Here is a 21,630-nt window from a genome sequence, read left to right as displayed (position 1 = left end):
ATCTCAGGGGAAAGCTCAGGCTTGCAAGGGCCATGGAAAAGTCAGTTATGGTCTAAAGACAGCATAAGAAGATGGCTCATGCTCAGCTCCAGCTTTTTGAAATCTTGAACCCTTTAGTTTACACCACGGGAGCATTTTCATCTAAAAAGGGCCCATCAGGGGCTTCCCTGGTGGTCCAGTGGTCAACACTCTGCCTTCCAATGCAGGGAGTGTGGGTTCAATCCTTGGCTGGGGAACTAAGATGCCCACATGCCTTGAGGTGTGGCCCCAACATTTTTTTTTAAAAAGGTCCAATCAACTGCTGAAAACCTTTTAAGGCTATAGAACCAAATTATCACTGAAATTTGGGGTCACTGTGACCTTGTGACTTGTATTCATAAGAAGAAATACATTTTTGGTCTTTGTCCCCCAGTCCTGGCACAGAGCTCCTAAAACTCTGGGAATTTCCTAAGTGGGGACAGCAGTCAAGGTGTCTCTTGTTAGGTGAATGAGGTGACTTTTCAGAGAGTGCCTCTTTTCCAAAGCGGGGCGGCTTTTTGCCAGGGGAACTAACCACATGGTTAGAGGATTGGAACTTCCGGTCCCTCCCCACTACCATGTCTGGGAACGCGAGAAGGGCTTCCTGTCGAAGCAATCACCAACAGCCAGTGATTTAACCAATTGTGCTTGTGTGATGAATCCTCCAGAAAAACCACCAAACAGGGTCTGGACAGCTCTGGGTTGATGAACACATGCGGATTTGGGGAAAGCGGGGCTTGGAGAGCGTGAAGTTCCGTGCCTCCCCCACACACACTCCGTCCTGTGCATCCCCTTCCATCTGCTGTTCCTGAGTTTAGTACCTTTTACAATAAAGCTGTGATCTAGTAGGCAACATGTTTCTCTGAGTTCCGTGAGCCACTCTACCAATTAATAGAACCCAAAGTCATTAGAACCTCTGAACGGGTGGCCAGTGGGTCAGAGCGCAGGTGACCATCTGGGCTTGCAAATGATGTGTGAAGTGGGGCGAGGGTCTTATAGGGTCGGGCCTTTAACCTGTGGGGTCTGGCACTACCCGCAGATAGGCAGTGTCCACACTGAGTTAAGCTGCAGGACCCCCAGCTGCTGTCACAGAAGTGTGGGTGGTGCAAGGCAAACAACGCATGCATGTTGGAACTGGGAGAAGAATCCTCCTCACTTGTTGGTACAACTCCATCTTTTCCGGTGGCCATTACCAATGTCTTTATGTTGGATGTTTATTTCAAAGTCAATTTTTAAAAAAGATATGTGTGGCGAAGGATTTCACTAGACTTGGAAAGGCTCTTCTTTCCCTTTTGTGAGCATGGCCATTCCAGTATCCTATGAGCAATAATAATAGATGACTGAATATTCACGTCACCAGTGAGAATTTCCCGAGAGCCAGACTCTACATTAAGTACTTTAGGATAACCTAGTGATGTAATGACTTGTTTCCCAGGTGGCTCAGCAGAAAAGAACCCGCCAGCCAATGTAGGAGATGCAGGAGACTTGGGTTCAATACCTGGGTTGGGAAGATCCCCTGGAGGAGGAAATGACAAACCATTTCAGAATTCTTGCCTGAAAAATCCACAGATACAGGATCTTGGGGGCTACAATCCACAGGGCTGCAAAGAGTTGGACACGAATGAGCAACTGAACATGCACTTCTGCTGCTGCTGCTAAGTCGCTTCAGTCGTGTCCGACTCTGTGCGAACCCATAGACGGCAGCCCACCAGGCTCCCCCGTCCCTGGGATTCTCCAGGCAAGAACAGTGGAGTGGGTTGCCATTTCCTTCTCCAATCCATGAAAGTGAAAAGTGAAAGTGAAGTTGCTCAGTCGTGTCTGACTCTTAGCGACCCCTTGGAATGCAGCCCACCAGGCTCCTCCGACCATGGGGTTTTCCAGGCAAGAGTACTGGAGTGGGGTGCCATTGCACACAGTTGTGTAAATACTGTTGTTGTCTCTGTTTGATGAGTGATGAAGCTTCGTTGTTGTTGTTCAGTCATCAGATTTTGTCTGATTCTTTGCGACTCCATGGACTACACGCTCCATGGAATTCTCTAGGCGAGAATACTGGAATGGCTAGTGTTTCCCTTCTCCAGGGGATTTTTCTGACTCCCCACAGATTGTAAGGCTAAGGTTGAGCATTATTGTTTTCTATTTCATTGCAAATAGCCTTTGGGTATCTGAAAGGACAGGGTAGGTACTTTCAAGGGGTCTTCTGCATAACAAAGCCCTTTCAGCAAATGTGGTCATAATATCCAGGTAGGCGTTGCTGCTGTGAGTGTCACATCTCAGCCAGAAGGCAAATTCTGAGCTCTTCCTCTGGCAGAAACCAATTCACAAAATAAGCCAAGAAAGAGAGCTGGAAAAACAAACCACACCAACAACCGGAAAAGCATTCCTCATGAGGCAAAGCTAGAGAAAACTCAACAACCTTGTGGCCCAAAAACCCTCTTGGAAACGAATGTTCAGTAAGGAAGAGATGAAACAAGGCAAGTTCCAAGGAAGAGGCCATGCCCATGGACAGTGTAGTTTAGAGACGGCCTGACCGCTAGATGAAGACACACGCCAGTGTAAAGCCTTTGCAGACAGCAGTGATGGTCATCACCATAGTTAAGTGTTTAGTCTGGTGACAACCTGCCCTGGGCACCACACGAGGGAGCAGACCTGGTTCTCTTCCTCTGCCCTCACACCATTTCCTCATGAAGGCAGCTCAGGTGCTATTGTGCCCTGCCTGCCTGTCTGGCTCATCCATGAGCTATGACCACCTCCAGGGAAGGACTCCGCCTTCTCTTCTCTGTGCACCATGAACCTGCAAAAAGTTGGCCTTCAGAACCTCAGGAGACTCACCCCACCCCCACTATAGGCAGAACCCTCCGCAGGCATTAAAACAGCTGCGGAGTCACTATGGCCCAAGCCCTGGTTACGGATCCCTGGAGCCTACTACAGCCTGTACAGCGTGAATAATCAGGTCCTTTATACACAGATTCCCGCCTGTCAGATCTGAGCTTGGGATTCATTGTAAGCTCTGGCCCTCCCATGGCAGCCAGGGGGGCCGCGAGTAGACAAAGGGGCTAGAATCTGAGTTTCGAGGGAGGCATTGAAAGGACAGGCACGGAGGCAACCTGTTGCAAACTGAGCGAGGGTCCCTGCGTGTCTCAGAGGAGGCCTCTGGTGTGCAAGTGTGGAGGAGGGCCCCCACGGTGCAAAGGAAAGAGAGGTACTCAGGGGCAAAGGCTCTTGGCCTCTCCTGTAGCAGCTCCAGTTGGTAGCCCGTGAAAAGTGGACAGCCAATGTGGTCACATGAGCGTGACTCTTATTCCCTCACAAAGCAAGAGAAAGGGGGCAGGGTGTGGCAGTACCCCGAGGTGTGGTGGGGTGGATGAAGGGAGGTGTCCTTCCTCTCTTTAGTGCAAACTGCTTTTGTCAGCCTCAGAGCTGACAGACGGCAGTTACCAAGTCAGGTCCCCACAGTACCCAGTGTGGGCTGGGCGCCTTAGCCCCTGTCACATGGACAAGCCACACCTTATGGCTTCCCTGAGTTCTAACAGCAGGACCTGGGGGTTTTGTCTAGGTACACACTTCCTTGCTGTAGCTCTGTTACCTCCTTTGAGCCCCGCTCTTGTCCTCTAGAAAAAGGACATTGATTGCTACCTTAGCAGGTTGCTACCTTAATCCTGTGAAGACTAATTAGGGGAACCCTACAATGAGTAGCTTGCCTTAAGACATATCAATGACTAGCTGGCCTTAAGAGATCCTGGGCTTCCCTGATAGATCAGCTGGTAAAGAACCCTCCTGCCATGCAGGAGACCCCGGTTTGATTTCTGGGTCGCGAATCCTGATCCGCTGCAGAAGGGACAGGCTACCCACTCCCGTCTTCTCGGGCTTCTCTTGTGGCTCAGCTGGTAAAGAATCTGCCTGCAATGCGGGAGACCTGGGTTCAATCCTTGGACTGGGAAGATCCCCTGGGGAAGGGAAAGGCTACCCACTCCAGCAGTCTGGCCTGGAGAATTCCATGGACTGTAGAGCCCATGGGGTCGCAAGAGTCGGACACGACTGAGGAACTTCACTTCACTTTCAAGAGATATGACCAGAATCCAGATTAAACTGGAGGCTCCCAGTGTCCTCTGGCATTTCTTCCCTGAAGCCAGCCAGAACCCACACACATGCATTTCCAGGGTCTCCACTTAGCCAGCTGGACAGAAAACCCAGCGTGGTGCAAACAAGCTGACAGACAAGCAGGAGAGGACTCACCGGCAGACGGCTTCGCTCAGGTCTCAGGTGGATCTCCGGGACCACAGCAGGAACCGGCGCTCTCAGCCCCTGGGCTCAGCAGCGCCCTCATTCTCAGGCGGGCGGCTCTGCCCTGACGGGCGCGGGAAAGCCACCAACTGCCCCAGGCTGACCTCACGCCGCTTCCACCGCTGTAGCCTGACTTCACCCGGCCACACCCCTTTTGGCGGATCTTCCTCTTCCTCCCTTGATTCCAGCCTGAGGTCCGGCCCTGGGCCCCGATTGGTCACAGCCCCAGTCCTGAGCCAATCACGGTGGCCAGGGAGGATGGAGCACACCGATTGGCCAGCTCCAGGTCATGGGACCATATTCCAGGTCCCGTGACCATACTCCAGGTCACGTGTGAGCTGCTCGCCCTGTGTCAGCGGTGGAGAGAGTGCCGTACCCCAAGAGAAGGGCTGAGAGTCCAGTCACTGTGTCCGTGTGCTCAGGGTCCTGGGACGTGCCTGCGCGTCCTCTGTACACACCGCTTTGTCCTCTGCAGACGGAAGATTCACGATAAACCTCTTCGCTTCGCAAGCGCTGTTGCACGCACCCACATTCAAGGGAGCAAGGCCTCCGGTTTGAAGGTAAGTTTGGAGATCCTCTCTTAACCTCCGGGCTTGTTTCTTGTATCCTGTTAGAATAATTTATTCAGTCTGAAAACCCCCAGGAGGACCACCACATGCTGCTTTGCGTATTCAGGATTCTTAGCTGTTCTGAGTAGAGGGCATGGCCCAGGGGCCTCCCAAAGGGAATGAATTTTGTCCAAGGCAGCACCTGAGAGGCTGAATCTCTGAATCACTTTGCTGTACACCTTAGACAAACAAATTATGGTAAATCAGCAATACCTCTATTTAAACAAAAGATATTTCCTCATCAAAAATTGTTCGAATTTTGTCAAGTTTTTCTTTCAATTGTTGGTTCTTCGTATGCAGTCTAATTGGTTTGGTGGTGTTTTGTGAGGTAGGGATCCAACTTACCTTCTCCTATGGATACAATATTGTCCCAATGGGACGATTCCTTTGTCCTTTCTCCTGGAAATGTCCTTTGTGCATTTACATATTAAGAAGCATTTTTTTTTAAATGCCAAGTATCAAGGACTGCAGGTCTTTGGTAATTTGTACAGCACCCCAGAGGCATGTTTCCACTTCTGTGTCTTCTCTTCGCATTTTACCATTGCCCGTTTCTAGTATACACAAGTGCCCTCAGAGGGCTCTCTGCAGTGAACCACGTATGTTTCTGTGAGGACAGAGGATGTGAGCACGGAGGAGAGGCTGAGTCCATAGTGACCATGTGAGCATGCTCAGCAACCCCAATATTAAGTCTGGCTGAGACTTTCTCAGGCAAGGTCTGTGTTTCTTCCTCTTGGTGTCTGGATACGCAAAAAGATGTTGGTGGATTGGGACGTGGGTCTCTGGGTCCAGCAGTGTAGAGATATACCCATGGCCTGCTTTTCCATGATATTTTCCTCCTGCGGGCTCCGCTGAGCTGGTGTGGAGAGATTTCTGCTAAAGGCTTGAGAGGTAGTCAATCCTTCTGCTTTTCATGCCCTGCCTCGTCCATACTTCTGTCATTTTTTTTTAATATAGCTAATTTTCAATGGTGTTAGCCCTTGTGTCATTGTGACACTCAGGCACCTGTGGTTTAATAGACCTCCAAGTCCCGGGAGCTCTTTGCCTGGTGGAGACATGGAGCACTCAGGGAGCAGTACCACATCACCCTGGAGCCTGGACCAGAGAGAAGGTTCTTGCCAGGAAGGCTCTATCCCTGCTGTGGGGGGTTCGGAGTTATCACTTCCGATTGTGCATCCCCCGGGCCCTCGGTGCAGGCCCCACTCTGAGATCTGGAAAGGAGGTGGCTTCCCTCCCTGACACAGAACTAGTATTTTCTGTCCTCGTCCTTGTCCAGTGCCATCTGGTTCCCAGGCTCTACCCTTGACCCTCACCCACAGGATCAGGAGAGCCCAGTTCTAGAGGAGTGTCATACAAGGAGAGTCTCCTGGAGACACTCCCTCCCCCGGCCTAAATAAGCACTTCTTTGGAGTTTCATAGCCCTGGGTGTAAATCCTGGGTTTGTGTCCATTTTACAGTTGAATATGTTGAGCCTCAGATCATTGTGTGATTTGCCCTGGGTCACTCTGCAGGTCAGCGGGTGAGCCGAGATTTGAACCCAGACTGTATGTCTTGGAGCCCGTGACTGTACAGGTGTTTCCGCTCCTCGGTTAAATTTATTTCAGGGTTTTTTTTTTTTTTTTGATGCACTTGTATATGGGACTTTTCTGTTCTCTTATGCTTCCTCTCCTGCTATATTGCTGAGTTTATTAGTTTTAATACTTCTTACTTGGTGGCGTTTTTAGGGTTTCATATAAATCCTGTCATAATCGAATAGTGACAGTGTAACTTCATCTGTTCCAATGGGGATGCCGTGTATTCCCTTTTCTGGCCGAGTTCCTCTGGGTAGGACACTTCCACTACTATGTTGAACAAGATTGGTGAGAGCGGGCATCCTTGTACTATTCCTGATCTTTTAGGAAAATCTTTCAGCTCTTTATCACTGAGTTGGATGCTAGCTGTGGGTTTGTTTTACGTGCCCTTTAGTATGTTCCGTGGATAACCACTGTATTGAGAGATGGTATCAGAATTGATGTTACACTTTGTTGAAAGCTTTTTCTGCAATTATTGAGAAGATCACATGATTTTATTCTTAATGTTGCTCATATTGTGTACCACCGTAATTGATGTACAGATAATAAATCATGCTTGCAGGCCCAGAATAAATCCATTTGATCCTAGTGTATGATTCTTTTAATGTATTCTTCAGTTTGGTTTGGTAATATTTTTTGGAGGATTTTTACATCCAAGTACACCAGGGTCAGGGTTCTCTGGTGGTTCATGTGGTAAAGAATCTTCCTGCAATGCGGGAGGCCTGGGTTTGACCCCTGGGTCAGGAAGATCCCCTCGAGAAAGGAATGGCTACCCCACTCCAATATTCTTGCCTGGCAAATTCTGTGGACAGGGACCTGGTGGGCTATAGTCCATGGGTCACAAATAACTGGACATGACTGAGTGACTCACACTTACAAGAGTGCTTCTTGACATTTTTAATATCTACATTGAAGATTTTATCTCAGTCAAAAATTACAGTCAAAGGCAAACATGTCAAAAGTCCAAGAGTCCTTAGAATTAAATGACAATAATTCATAACAGATGAAAGCAAGAAGGACTCCACATATTTACTCTTGATAAGAATTTTACCTCTTCCGAGGAATTCTCATTAAGCTGAATTAAAATGCAAGCTTTAGTTTAAAATCTTAACCTTTTTCGGTATTATGTTTCTATTTTGAGACTGAAAGTTTATCATTTATGTATGAGATATTAAGCAATACTATGTAGCTATTAAAATCATATTTTCACAAACTCTAATGACATTTATAAGCACTTATACTGGAAAAATAGCTAGGAATAGAAGATGATCCCGTATAGCTTTAAATGAAAGTACGTATGTGTTGAATGATAGTTTTCAGATTGTATTGATTTATTTTTATTTGGAGAATAACTGCTTTACAATGTTTGGTTGGTTTTCCTCATGCAACACCACGAATAAACCATAAGTATATTATCCACTCTTTGGTGAGACTGCCTCCCAGTTCCTGGCATCTCACCCTCTAGGTCGTCACAGAGCGCCATGCTGGGCTCCCTGTGTTATCCAGCAACTTCCCACTAGCTAGCTATTTTGCGTTGGTAGTGGCTATGTTTCAGTGCTACTCTCTCCATTTGTCCCACCCTCTCCTTCTCCAGCTGAGTTCACAAGTCCTTCCTTTACATCTGTGTATCTATTTCTGCCCTTCAAATATTCACCACTACCGTTTTACAAGATTGCATGCGTATGCATTAATATACTACATTTGTTTTTCTCTTTCTGACTGACGTCACTCTGTATCCCAGTTTCTAGGTTCATCCACCTCACTTCAACAGACTCGTATTTGTTCCTTTTCATGGTGGAGTCGTATTCCATTGTATGTATATTCCACAACTTCTTTTTCCATTGTTCTCTTGAGAGACATTAGGTTGCTTCCATGCCCTGCCTATGTTAAATAGTGCTGCAATGGACATTGGGTACATATGTCTTTTTAGAGTTATGGTTTTCTCAGGGTGTATGGCCAGTAGGGGATTGTTGTGTCATATTGTAGTTTTATTCCTACTTTTTCAACAAACCTACGTTCCTTCTCCATAGTGGCTGTATCCATTGACATGTCTACCAACATTGCAAGAGGGTTCCCTTTCTTCCATGTCCTGTCCAGCGATTATTATGTGTAGAATTGTTGATGATGGCCATTCTGACTGATGTGAGGTGATACCTCATGTAGTTTTGATTAGCATTTCCTGAATAATGAGCGATGTGGAGCATCTTTTCATGTGTTTGGTGGCCTTCTTCCTGTTTTCTTTGGAGAAATTTGTTCAGATCTTCTGCTCATTTTTCAGTTGGTTGCTTTTTTTCCGGTATTAGTCTCGACGATCTACTTGTGTACTTTGTAGATAATCCTTTCCAAGGATTCCATAACGTACAGAATTCCTCAGAACATACCTTAGTCTTTGGACGGAAGAACATCAAGTGCCTTCTTTGGTGTGTATGTATGTACATGTCATGTGTTTATTTTCATTGTGCAGATCTTGCACTTATTCCATTAGATTTATCCCTGAGGAGTTCATAGGTTTTGATGACATTATAATAAAGGGTATTCTTTAAAATGTCAATTTCTGGTCTAGTTTAGTATGTTGAAATACAGTGCATTTTTATATGTTGACCTTGTATACTGCAACGTTGCTGAACTCACTTTCATGTGTGTACCTCTTTTGTTGATTCATTTTCCACGTTAATCATCAGGTCGTCAGCAAGTACAGTTATATTGTTTTTTCAGTTCATATGATTTCGATTTCTTTTTTCTTGTCTTGTTACAGTGGCTAGGAGTTCCAGTACAGAGTTGAATAAAAGCCAAGAGAGCAGACATCCTTGCTTGGTTCCTGATCTTCAGGAGAACCACCATATGATGTCAGCTCTACATTTTTTGTAGGTGCCGTTTATGAGGTTGGGGCAGTTTTCTTCCGTTCCTAGATTGCTAAGATTTCCATATATCAATGATAAATATTGTCAGATGCCTTTCTCTATCTTTTGAGGTGAGACTGTGGTTTTTATTTTCAGCCCATTGATATGATGAATTTCACTGATTTCTTCAAATGTTGGCCCAAACTTATGTTCTTGGGATAAACCCTATTTGTCATGATACCTTGTACTTTGAATTGATTACTGATTTCCTGATGTGTCATTAAGGAATTTTGCATCTGTGTCTCTGAGGGATATTGATATTCTTGAAATATGTTTGTCTGGTTTGGGTATCAAGAGAATTCTGGCCTCAGAATGAGTTAGGTGTTTCTTTCTTCACTATTTTGGAATAGTTTGTGTATAGCCAGGATTTTCTTCGTAACTGTTTGTTAGGATTCACTAGTAAGGCCATTTAGGGTAGAGATTTTGTGCGTGTGGGTGTATGGGTGGGTAAGATTTCTAACTACGGATTTGAGTTTTAATAGATTGAGGTTATCTGTTTCTTACTGAGTGGCTTTCATAGGTTGTGTCTTTCAACAAAGTAGGGTGTTTTATCTAAGTTGCCTAAAGTTGTTCACATTTTACCCTTTCCTTTCAGTGTCTATAGGATCTGTACTGATGTTCCCTCTTTGATTCTTGATATTGGTAGTTTATGTCTTCTCTTTTTTCTTCGTCACTCTGCTTAGTCAATTTGACTGATATTTTGAAGAACCTAATTTTATTTTTTTCATTTCATTTTGTTTTTCTGGTCTCTGTTTCATTGATTTTTACTCTTTCATTTTCTTCTTTCTGCTTGCTGTGGATTTCAGTTGTTCTTTTATAAGTTGTTTAAGATAGAGTCTTAGAGGATCGATTCAAAATCTTTCTTCATTTGTGTAAGTATTTAATACTGTCAGTTTCCCTCCAGGTACTGATTTAGCTATGTCCCGTAGCTTTTTAGTATATTGTATATTCACTTTTATTCACTTCAAAATATTTCCTGTTTCATTTGTGATTTCTTCTTTGACACATGAATTCTTTAGAAATTTGCTAATTTCCTGATGTTTGGGAGATTCCTGGATATCAGGGGTTTTTTAATTTCTAATTTAATTCTGTTGAGATCAGAAAACATGCTTTGTATGATTTGAGTCACTTTAAGTATGCTGAGATTTGTCTGTCTTTTGAAGAATGTCCCATATCCCCTTGAGAAGAGTTTTATCGTACTGCTTGTTGGATAGAGTGTTCTATAAAATGTCAGTTAGATCAAGTTGGTTGATAGTGCTGTTTAAGGGGGTTCTCTGGTAGCTCAGATGGTAAAGAATCTGCCTGGAATGCCGGAGACCTGGGTTTGATCCTTGGGTTGCGAAGATCCCTGGGAGGAGGGCTTGGCAACCCACTCCAGTGCTCTTGCCTGGAGAATTGTTTAAAGGCTTCAACATCCTTACTGACCTTGGTTGGTTGTCTGTTTTGGCTTCCTTGTTCAATCAGTTATTGAGTCACGGAGAGGAAGACTGAGGTCCCTGACTGTAACTGTGGGTGTGTCTATTTCTTCTTTCAGTCTATTTCGTTGTTGTTTTCTTTATCTCTTCTTTTTAAACCTATTTTTTAATACACTTAAGTGACTTTGAAATTAGCAGATGTTTTGCTAAAGAAATTTAGAAAACAAAGCGTTGAAACTAAAATCAAAGCTAGCCAGAGATATTTTTAGTGAGTAGAGTTAGGTTGATCCTTCAAACTTGTTGATGAGTCGTGCCATTCTTTGTTGACATATTATTATGTACAAAAGCTATTTCAGAGAAGTAATGTGTAGTCAGTTACAGTTTTATTATGGTTTGGTAGATAGGTTAAATTTATTGCCACAGATGAGTCATAGACTTTTAATGGTATAATTTCTTTGTATAAAATTTTGCCAGCAAATTTAAAAGGTAGCAAAGAAAAGATCAAGTAATTTTGAAGTTATGATCAATACTGTTGTCTTTGGCTTAGCCTTTGAGATTATGTAATTGTTTAAAAATCCATTTTCAAGATAATGTAAATGGCCCTTGTGACTGCTTCCATGGGTTTTTTTCCTCAATTGCTGCTGCTGCTGCTAAGTCGCTTCAGTCGTGTCCGACTCTGTGCGACCCCATATACGGCAGCCCACCAGGCCCCCCCGTCCCTGGGATTCTCCAGACAAGAACACTGGAGTGGGTTGCCATTTCCTTCTCCAATGCATGCAAGTGAAAAGTGAAAGTGAAGTCGCTCAGTCATGTCCGACTCTTCACGACCCCATGGACTGTAGCCTACCAGGCTCCTCCGTCCATGAGATTTTCCAGGCAAGAGTACTGGAGTGGGTTGCCATTGTCTCCTCCATTTTTTCCTCAGTTAACCATCCTCTACTATTGAATGCAGATCCTCGCGTACAGGAACGTGAAACATGAGTGGATCGGCAACAAGTGGCTGCCCAGTCTGGGCCTCCCGCAGAACCGTAGCTATTTCACGGAGTGCCTTGTGCACGCGCGGATGCTGGACCACTTGACCAAGAAAGTCCTTCGTGGGCAACTGAAAATGGTTGATAGTTTTCACAGGTCAGTCAGTGCAAGAAGTTCTCACTAGCCTGCTGAGAGATGTTTGCCTGCGGCAAGGTCTAAATTTTTTCTTTTTCTCTTGGAAACAGAAACAGTTTCCAGTGTGGAATTGTGTGCCTGCGAAGGTTGAACTATGACCGAAAAGGACTGGAAAGGAAAAGAGAAGAAAGCCAGAATGACCTGAAAGGCTAGTACAGTCCTATTTCTTGCTTCCCAGTGTATAAGCAGCCTCAGTGATTTCCTATTTGAAAGAAAAATTCAGGAAATGCTTTCCTTGGAGAAAACACACCTCGCATCATTACAGAAGAGGGAGGGACGGAAAGGACTGTTTTTGAGGTCGTCCTCTGTGGCCAGAGAACCTGTGCTCTGTCCTGGGGTTCACATGGGTGAGCTCAGTCGTGTCCGACTCTTTGCGACCCCATGAACTGTAGCCTACCAGGATCCTCTGTCCATGGGATTTTTTAGGCAAGAGTACTGGAGTGGGTTGCCATTTCCTTCTCCAGGGGATCTTCCCGACCCAGGGATCGAACCCGGGTCTCCCGCCTTCTAGGCAGATGCTTTACCGCCTGAGCCACCAGGGAAGTTCCAAACACCCATGAAAAACACTAATTCTTTCATTGAAACAGCAACAAACAGCAAAACCTTATCTTTGGTCTCTAGGAGAAGAAGAAAAAAACCGCTGCACCTCCACCAAGGACACTGAGTGTCAATGCAAACCTGGCACTTTCTGTGGAGAAGATGCACCTGAATTCTGTCACAAATGCAGCACCGGGTGAGACACAGGAGCCTAGGGGGCTTCCAACCCACAGGAGACCCCAGTTTCCTTGTACCCCTGTCTCTCTCCTGCTTCTGTGAAGCCCCTCCCACCTCTCAGAGCTCCCCTGTGCCTGTGGGGTCTCCTGAGCCTGCAGCAGCGCTCCCCACCACCCCCGTTTGTCCTGCACGGCTTTCCCAGTGGCCCCTTCCCACGTCTCCTCAGGAGGGGCCTAGAAAGACCGAAGTGCTGACAGCAGACAGAAGTCATCATGAGGCCACGTGTGTGCTCCTTCAAGGTTCCTATAAAACCGGAGCCAACTCGCCAGGCCTCACACCCAGCCCTTGCTCGCCAGTAGCACCTGAATCTTTCCTACTGGGGTGCTCGGGGGCCAATAGTAATTCACTGTCCTCTGATGCTCCAGTGTTGGCTGAGATTGGTAGGAAGAGTCAACAGGTGGATGAGAGGGCCTCGTATTTTAAGTTTGACTGGAAGATGAGTCAAACTTGTGCCCATACCCTTCTGACCCTTGACCTGGATGAGGCCCCCCTCACAGAGCTTCCTGAGCAGCCCAGGGAGGCCAGGGCGGGCCTTGCAGAGGAAGCCCAGCTTTTGAAGGACAGCTCTGAACGCTCAGCAGGAGCCCGGAGGCCACAATACACAATCCTGGATCCTTCTCCTGCCCAGTGAGGGGGAGTGAGGGGACCCTGCCCTGCAGACAGCAGGAGCCTGTCCCGCCTCCAGTCTTGTCAGGGGACCCAGGACAGGAGGCTGCCCCCTCTTTCTCCTCATCCAGCTAGCTGTCCCTGATGAGTCCCCCTGTGTCTGTACCCAGGTGCCCGGATGGGAAGGTCATGGTCATGGACTGAACGCCCTGGAGCAACATCAAGTGTGTGGACCAAGAATCAAGTACCCTGGCCCATGGGGAGGTCCTGGTTCCTGGAGAGCGAGCAGCCGTGAGCCAGAGACTACCCATCACTCCCTCTCCCTCCTCATGCACTTCACTGGTGATGAAAATGGTAACTGGACTTGGAGTCATCACTGTCCTAATCCTAATCGGATGTGCTGTATGCTGGTACTTTAAAGGTGAGGTTCTAGAAGGGAAGGAGGAGGTGCTGGCTCCCTCCTCCATCTCCCCAATCCTCCTGTTCCTCCTGGCTTGTCTCTGATCTTGTTCCCCAGGAAACCCCTCCTTCTCCCACCTCACCAGGTCCTACCAAACCGTGATCACATCGGTCCCCCCAACTCAGCTGACGGTCCCCTCTTCCCCCTGGCCGAGTCTGGTGGGAGGAGGCAGGAGAAGAAGGTGGTTCAGGAGCGCTACACAGAGATTTTCCACGAGTTTCATTTTACTTCCTTTTCTCCCTTCTCTTCTCCTCCCTGAGGGTTCTCCAGACTCGGAATGTCCCGCTTGCCGTCACAGGCCCGGGGCTCTGTTCAGTGTCTGAGCCCCCAGCCTGCACCCTGTCCCTAGGGAAGGAGGTGTGGCAAGAGGGCTGTCCCCACCACTCAGCGGATGTCTCTTCTCTTCTAGGTCGCTTGAGTGAGTGTTGCCACAAGGTGAGTCTGTTTCTCCAGCATCTGGCGGCATCAGGCCCTCAGTCACTGCTTTCCCCCCACAACAAAGCCCAGGGTGGACATGGTTCCCGGTTTGTCCTCTACTGTTGTCCCTGACTCTCTCAACTGGCCTGGGGGCTCTAGGCTGAATGTAGGAGGGAGACGGGCCTGTTGAGAGCTGTCCTAAGGCCGGTTGGCAGCGCTGGCCCTGTCCTTACTGTTTGAGACACCCTCACTCTGTAACCCTGGACCCGGAGGCATGGGGGGTGTCAGGCAGGGGTGCTCAAATCCCCTTAGCATCACACCAGAGCCTGGGTGCCGTCAGCAGAGCCCAGATGTGCTGAGTCTATGCCCCCTTGGGGGGCACAGCACAGGAGTAGGTGGGAAGGCAGAACCCACTGTGTCCCCCCAGATACTGTAGGGGTTTGTGGGTTTGTGACTCCTGGGTCAGCGCCTTGCTTTCTCAAGGCCCTTTTCTGGTGCTTATGTGTCCCCCAAGAGGGTCTGGGACTCTGGACCATGCCCACAACAATACGCTGACCAATGGAGATTCACTTTCCCTTCTGGTCCCTTGGCAGGAAAAGCTGACAGAAGACAACGCCCAGTCCCAAGATGAAGCAAGCAGTCTGTCTGTTGGTGAGTGTGGGGCTCTGGCCCTTCTGCTTGCTCGGACTGTGGTAGAGACAGGGAAAGGCAATGCTGGTCAGGTCTCCTCTCCTCTGGGGAGGTGGTGATGGAGGGAGACCAGGGCATGGAGGGAAGGGAGCCCCACTCCCTGCTCTGGAGAGAGACCAGGGCATGGAGGGGAAGGGAGCCCAACCCCTGTTCTGGTCCACTGGCAGCTCTGATGCTGTTGATCCTCTGTCTTGTTCTCACCACATCCCTGGTCTAGAACAGGGCAGCCGAAGGGTGATCACTCCTCCCATGGCTGACCCAGTGATGGAGTCAGAGCTACATAATATTTGTCTGTGTGATTGTTACACCGTTTTAAGCCATTCCTCATCATAGTAGGAATTTCACATTTATTTCAAAAGTATTATTAAGCTGAATCTACTTGAAGTAAAATTTCTTTGTCAACATATACAAGTATTTTCATTATGTATATGTGTGTGTGTAGGGCATGGCAACCCACTCCAGTATTCTTGCCTGGAGAATCCCCATGGACAGAGGAGCCAGCAGGCTACAGTCCACGGGGTCGCAAAGAATCAGATATGACTGAGTGACTAAAGATATATATATATATATATATAATATATGTATACATATATATATACACACACACACACATAGAGACATCTACAGTTTTGGGTCCTATCATTTCAATAGTTTTGAGGGTTTTGAGTATTGCCTTAATTTATAAATGAATCTAGGAGGAATTGAGATCTTTCAGACGTTCTATATTTTTCTTATGAAAAGAGTTAGCATTTTAAGTTAAGAGTTTTATAATCCCTCAACTCCATGTGTGTTTTTCTTTGGTCAATTTCTCATTTCTTGTTGAGGCTGTATCTTTGTATTACAGTGTTCTGTAACCTTATGAGTTTATCCAACTCATAATTCATTATAGAATTTATTGCCTGTTATAATTTTTAACATTCATCCATCCATACATTCACATTTAGGTATTAGTGTTGAACCATTCGAGTTTGATAAGAATACAACCATATATCCAATAACGACTCTTTTGTCCACTCCCTTCAAAGATCCTGCATTGGTTTTGTTTTGCTTATGGCTGCATCTGCCAGAATTTCAGAACAATGTTTACTAGGCTCAGTTCTGTAATCTAGGATCCTCGATGAAGACCAAGGCTGCTCTCCATTGTGTTTTACAGAAACCAGCAGCCCCTGAAGGATCTCGGAGGAGAAGATGGCTGCTGGTTCCAACAGACACCACTGAAAGTGAGTGTTTTTTTCCTGGGCAGTGGATCAGGAGTGGAGGGAGGAGCGACAGAATTAGTGTCCTAATTTCTGTCCCCGTAGCTGTTAAGGCAACTCAGAGAGGGGACGGCTTGTCCCTGGACCATCAGGCCTCGAATTCCCTCCCTGCCCCCTCCTCTTTTTCCCACCCTGCACCCCTCTGTCCTCTACCAGTGGCCCCTGACACCTCCCTGTCCTTCCCTCCTCCACCATCCTCTCCCCTCCCTGGTTGCTCAGAGCCAGGTTGACCCAACCTGAGACCTCTGAGAGGTTGTGCTGTCCAGCAGGCACCCACTGGCCCAGGGAGGCTGTGGAGCACCTGTCCATGCGTGCTCAGTGGCTTGAATCATGTCCAACTCTTTGCAACCCCATGGACTGTAGCCTGCCAGGCTGCTCAGTCCATGGGATTCTCCAGGCAAGAATACTGGAGTGGGTTACCATGCCCTCCTCTAGGTATCATTCCAACCCAGGGATCGAACCCACATCTCTTACATCTCCTGCATTAGCAAGCAGGTTCTTTACCACTGGCGCCTCTTGGGAAGCCCCGTGGAGCACCTGAATTGTGGCTAAATCTGATGAGCTGTAATATATAACTCGATATTGTAGCTCAAGGTGTTGGTAGAAAAAAGGACTGTAATATGTCTTGTTAACAGGTTTGTTGTTTTTTTTTTATATTGATTACATGTTGAGGGGCTTCCCTGGTGGCTCAGATGGTAAAGAATTTGCCTGTAATGCAAGAGAACAGAGTTCAGTCCCTGGGTTGGGAAGATCCCCTGGAGAAGGGAATGGCAACCATTACTCTTGCCTGGAGAATCTCATGGACAGAGGAGCCTGGCGGGCTACAGTCCATGAAGTCTCAAAGAGTCAGACACACAACTGAGTGACTAACACTACATGTTGCAGTGAAAAAAATTTTTAACTTACTTTTAATTGGAGGATAAGTGTTCCACAGTGTTGTGCTGGTTTCTGCTGTACAGCAACATGAATCAGCCATAGGTATACATATATCCCCTCCCTCTTGAGCCTCCTTCCAACGCCCCCATCCCACCTCCCACAGAGCACCGAATTGAGCTCTCTGTGTTATAAAGCAACTTCCCATTAGCTATCTATATTACATATTGAAATGAAAATTTTTAGAATGCTTTTAGTACCGTATTTTATGAAAACTAGTATTACTTGTTATTTTTCATGTTTTCGGTGTGGCTGTTAGAGAATATAAACTTGTGTTGGGTGCCCTCCTTATGTACTGTGGATGGTGGTGTGCACAGCATTTCACACACACAGCATTGAATCCGCAGCACAGTCCATGAGGCAGGTGGTGTTTGCTCCATTTTATGGTTAAATTCTTGCTCAGAGTCTGTCCCCATCCAGCTCTACCAGTGTCCGGCAGTGAGGCCGAGCGGGGTGTGAGGCCGGAGACCTTCCTGCCTCCAGGCCTTTGCTTTGTCCCCAGTGCAGACGTGGCAGCCAGGGGACCTCACCCTCCTGAGAAAGGCAGCTGCCCTACGCTGAGCTCTGTTCCACCACAGTGTCCCACCGTCTGTCTCCTATCATAGATGCCTTCTCCCTCTGTGACGGCAGTCTCCCCTTCCAGATGGGCCCTCATCCCCTGCTTAGGGCAGGACTCTCTGCTGACCTGGACTGCCCCCCACTGCCCTGGGTGCCAGCGAAGCCCAATGCTCCATGCTGGTGTGGCTTGTTTCTCTGCTGCTGGGAAGCAGGTCAGGGGTGCAGAGCAGCAGGTTTAGCAGCAGGGGGAGCTCCTCAGGTTCCCACCCTGAAGTCTAGGCCTGACTTGAGGGTTCTCTGCCTTTGTGAAAGCCCGTTCCAACTCTGTCTCTGTAACTTTCCCCCAACCTAGGCCTGAAGCTGTTCTTCAGTGACTTTGCAGCTATCTTTTCCTTGTGACTTCTGTGATTCGCTCCTGAGGCAGTTGGGCCTCACATGAAATGAGATCCTTGTGGCCAGAGAATAGGCCTGGGTCTCTCCAGATGCCTTGTATGAAATGCTGCCAGTAACCAAGAAGGGACAGGGGATCTCAGTCAACACCCTGCTGGATGCCTTGGAAATGCTGGGGCAAAGATTGACAAAAGAGACAATTCAAGAGCGCCTGCTGAACTTAGGAAAGTATTAACATGTTTATGAAGAAAGTGAGGCAGGCTCTGTTGTGCCCTGAGTGTTTGAGTACCTCAATCTTTCAGTTCAGGACACTTCTTTATCCTAATAGACTTCTACTTTTTATTTGTATTTGTTTGAAATTTGTCATTCATGTTAGTATGTATGCATTCAATGATGTAACTTATAATGAAAGTGTTCGTCACTGAGTCATGTCCAGCTCTTTGCGACCCCATGGACTGTAGCCCACCAGGCTCCTCTGTCCTTGGGGTTTCTCCAGGCAAGAATGCTGGAGTGGGTTGCCGTTTCCTTCTCCAGGGGATCTTCCCTACCCAGGGATGGAACCTGGGTCTCCTGCACTGTAGGCAGTGCTTGTAATATACATCATTAAAGTGCAAACATCTTGTATGTCTTTGTACTTTTATGTTTGTGCATATATTTCTATGTGTAGAAAAATGTTTTGGAAACATAATTTCTAGGTTGTTTATGTGGGCTACCTGGTTGTGTGCTGGCAATCCAAAGCAATTAGAAATACAAACGGAGGGCATTCCCTGGCTGTTCAGTGGTTAGGAGTCTGCGCTGAGAGCCCTGAGTTCAATCCCTGGTCAGGAAGTAAGATCCCACAAGCCATGAGGCAAAAGCAAACCAAGAAACAAAAACCTACAAAACAACAACAACAACAATAAAGGAGAGCAAGCCCCCTGCTGGGGGAATTTGACCCCGTTGGGATTGCCTGGCGGCTTCTATAGGGTCCAGGCTTTCAACATATCAACTTTATAGTTGTGTGAATATTTGTATTTTTTATAGGGAGATGTTAACAAGTGAGCAGAGGGAGGAGGAGTGGCACACCCATGCAGCACTGTGTCTGGTGTCCATGAACTGGGCTGTTATTCCCCAGGCTTCCTCCTGCTCATCTGGGAGGTTAGGGTGGGATGTGGGTTAGATATGAGTGTCATAGTTTCTGTGTCACGTCTGGTCTTATCAGTGACCTTCATTCCATCTGGGCTCAAGGAAGAAAGGACAGGGATCTGCCATGGTTTCTGGGAGGAAGAATGGACGGGCTCCTGGGTTATGTTCAGTGTTGGCTTGCTCAGCACTAGATGGGCCCCCCTTGATACTGGTGCTCTGAGCTCAGAATTGCCTTTTTGTGTTTGAATTGGCTAATTAAGGATCTCAGCCCCTCTATTAGTTTTGATCTTCTGCAGAAAAGACACAGAAATGCTGATTCTTAAATACTGTGAGAACTCACATAAAATGCCTGCTATATTAGGGTTTTGTCTTTTTTTTTTTATTCCTGCTAAACCTTTCTCCATAGTATTCCAATCACCGCAGGATAATTTAATGGCAGAAGCAATTCTCGGGGTGGGGGGTGTTGGTCTAGTCCATCTCAAGGCTTGTACGTTGTCTTTCCTAAGGTTGATGTGGCTGGTGTGGTCAAAACTGGAATTGCCTAAAATTTAGGTACAAATGGATACAGTATGTGGAGTTCACTTGTGTTTTTAGAAGGGCCGACCCCTGTGGTCTTGGTGCTACATCCCTCTGGCCCTGATGTCCCTCCCTTTCCTGGAAGTCAGGTGTTTCCTGTCTTTGCCGTTCCTTCTGTGCAGGACACTCTGCCTTCATCCCCAGAAGGAGATAGAAATGAATTCTTGGGACTTCCCTGGTTGTCCAGTGGTTAAGACTCTGCACTCGCAATGCAAGGAGCCTGGGTTCAATCTCTGGTTGGGGAACTGAGATCCCACATACCACAACTAAGCATGTGCTCTGCAACTACTGAGCCCATGTGCTGTAGAGCCTGCACATCACAACTAGAGAAGCCTGTGTGCTGCAATGAAGAGTCTGCATGGCTAAAATAAATAAGATAAACTTATTCACTTGAAACTGACACCTATATATTACAAAAAGCATATGCATTTGTAAAACAGTTTAAAAAAATAAATGGTCAGTCAAGTGTCAGGTCACTTGTCCCTTTCTCAGAAGACTTCCTTGAGTGCCCATCTAAAGTATCAGCCTTGTCAGTATTTGTCATGTATATTCATTTGTATATGTGTTTATTGTGTGTTTTACTAATGAGAACCTTCAAGAAACGTGAAACTTGAATCCTTTGTTGCTTTCCTGTGGGTGCTTAGTTGCTCAGTCGTGTCCGACTCTGCGACCCCGTGGACTAGAGCCCACCAGACTCCTCTGTCCATGGGATTCTTCAGGCAAGAATACTGGAGTGAGTTGCGATTTGCTACTCCAGGGGATCTTCCCGATCCAGGGATCCAACCCATGTGCCCTGTGTCTCCTGCATTGCAGGCGAGTTCTTTGCCTGCTGAGCCATCCGGGAAGCATTATTGCTTTAGGCCAATGCAAATGTGACAATTTAAAGTTTTACTTGAGACTGGATGCCTGTTCAGGTTTCTCCTCAGTAATGAATTTGTGACCAAATTAAATATGCAATGTCATATACAAATTTTATAATTTTATGTAAATGTGAAATTTTATGATTTTGAACCAAATTGAATATTCAATGTCATATACAATATTTGCAATTTTCTATAAATATGCAATTTAAAGAATTTGTGGCCAAATTAAATATGCAATGTTATATAAACATTTTATAATTTTATATAAATAAGCAATTTGATGAATTTGTGACCAAATTAAATGGCAGTTACATAAAAATTTTGCAATTTAATGTAAATATGCAATTTTATAACTTTGTGACCAAATTAAATATGTAATTTTATATAAAAAGAGGTGTGTGTGTGTGTTTTTTCCCTATCCTCTGGTTCTCTAGAGCAGTTCTGAGTGAAGGGTACAAGGGTGTGTGTTCTTGCTGTGTGACCCACTCCTTCCTTCTCCCCTTTATGCCTCAGGCTCATCCTGCATGGGTGTGCCTCCTGCTCTGACTCAAGATTTCCGGGTTCCAGATTCCTGGGGGACTGGAATTCAGCCCCTCCTCCCTGCTCTTCCCCTGGGAGAGAGGCTCCAGCCTGGCTGGGCTCCTGCACAGCCTCCCCTCTGTGGTGTCTCTGAGTCCTATCTGGGCCTGCTGGGCTCCCTGGAGGTGCAGACTGGCTCTGACAAGAGCTGTTGGGAAGGGTTGGTGGGGCCCTGCTTGCTGGGGTTCTTCTGTGGCCCCTCACTTGTGAGCCTCCTGCCACTCCGGGGCCACATTCCTCTTCTGTCCCTGCTGTCCTTTCTGCATTCTCATCACAGTGGGTCTGGTGGCTCAGCCCTGCAACCTCATGGAGACCCAATTGCCTTCCCCTGGACCTTGGGGCCTTAGGGTAGATCCCCCACCCACCTAGGTTTCCTGGGGGAGCCCCGTGGTCCCACCCCTGTCCCCTTCCCCAGAGCAAAGGTGCTAGTGCAGAGCTGTACACCC

The 21,630-nt window shown here is 46.9% G+C and overlaps 1 protein-coding gene across 11 annotated transcripts in view; it reads left to right on the top strand.

The window, feature by feature from the left end:
• The window catches only part of LOC145505483 (liprin-alpha-1-like), a 38,806-nt gene extending 17,810 nt beyond the window's left edge, over positions 1-20,996 (top strand). Inside the window, exons 1-11 of one of the 11 annotated variants that reach the window (XM_081487817.1) lie at positions 3,358-3,571; positions 4,775-4,859; positions 9,231-9,339; positions 11,743-11,918; positions 12,008-12,105; positions 12,579-12,690; positions 13,508-13,758; positions 14,207-14,232; positions 14,808-14,865; positions 16,058-16,124; positions 18,004-20,996. In XM_081487817.1, the coding sequence (XP_081343943.1) occupies positions 11,854-11,918; positions 12,008-12,105; positions 12,579-12,690; positions 13,508-13,541 (309 nt within the window). In that variant the 5' untranslated portion in view covers positions 3,358-3,571; positions 4,775-4,859; positions 9,231-9,339; positions 11,743-11,853 and the 3' untranslated portion in view covers positions 13,542-13,758; positions 14,207-14,232; positions 14,808-14,865; positions 16,058-16,124; positions 18,004-20,996. Of the gene's footprint in view, positions 1-3,357; positions 3,572-4,043; positions 4,860-5,947; positions 6,016-9,230; positions 9,340-11,715; positions 11,919-12,007; positions 12,106-12,578; positions 12,691-13,507; positions 13,759-14,057; positions 14,233-14,807; positions 14,866-15,929; positions 16,125-18,003 lie in introns of those variants that run through there. The other 10 variants (XM_081487754.1, XM_081487809.1, XM_081487787.1 and 7 more) reach the window with 10 other exon arrangements.
• Positions 20,997-21,630: the final 634 nt, after the last annotated feature.

Source organism: Giraffa tippelskirchi, chromosome 1 (genome assembly GCF_054371585.1).
Source record: "Giraffa tippelskirchi isolate mGirTip1 chromosome 1, T2T-mGirTip1v1.2.pri, whole genome shotgun sequence".
In the NCBI taxonomy this organism is placed as follows: domain Eukaryota; kingdom Metazoa; phylum Chordata; class Mammalia; order Artiodactyla; family Giraffidae; genus Giraffa; species Giraffa tippelskirchi.
This window is presented reverse-complemented; position numbering and strand designations above follow the sequence as displayed.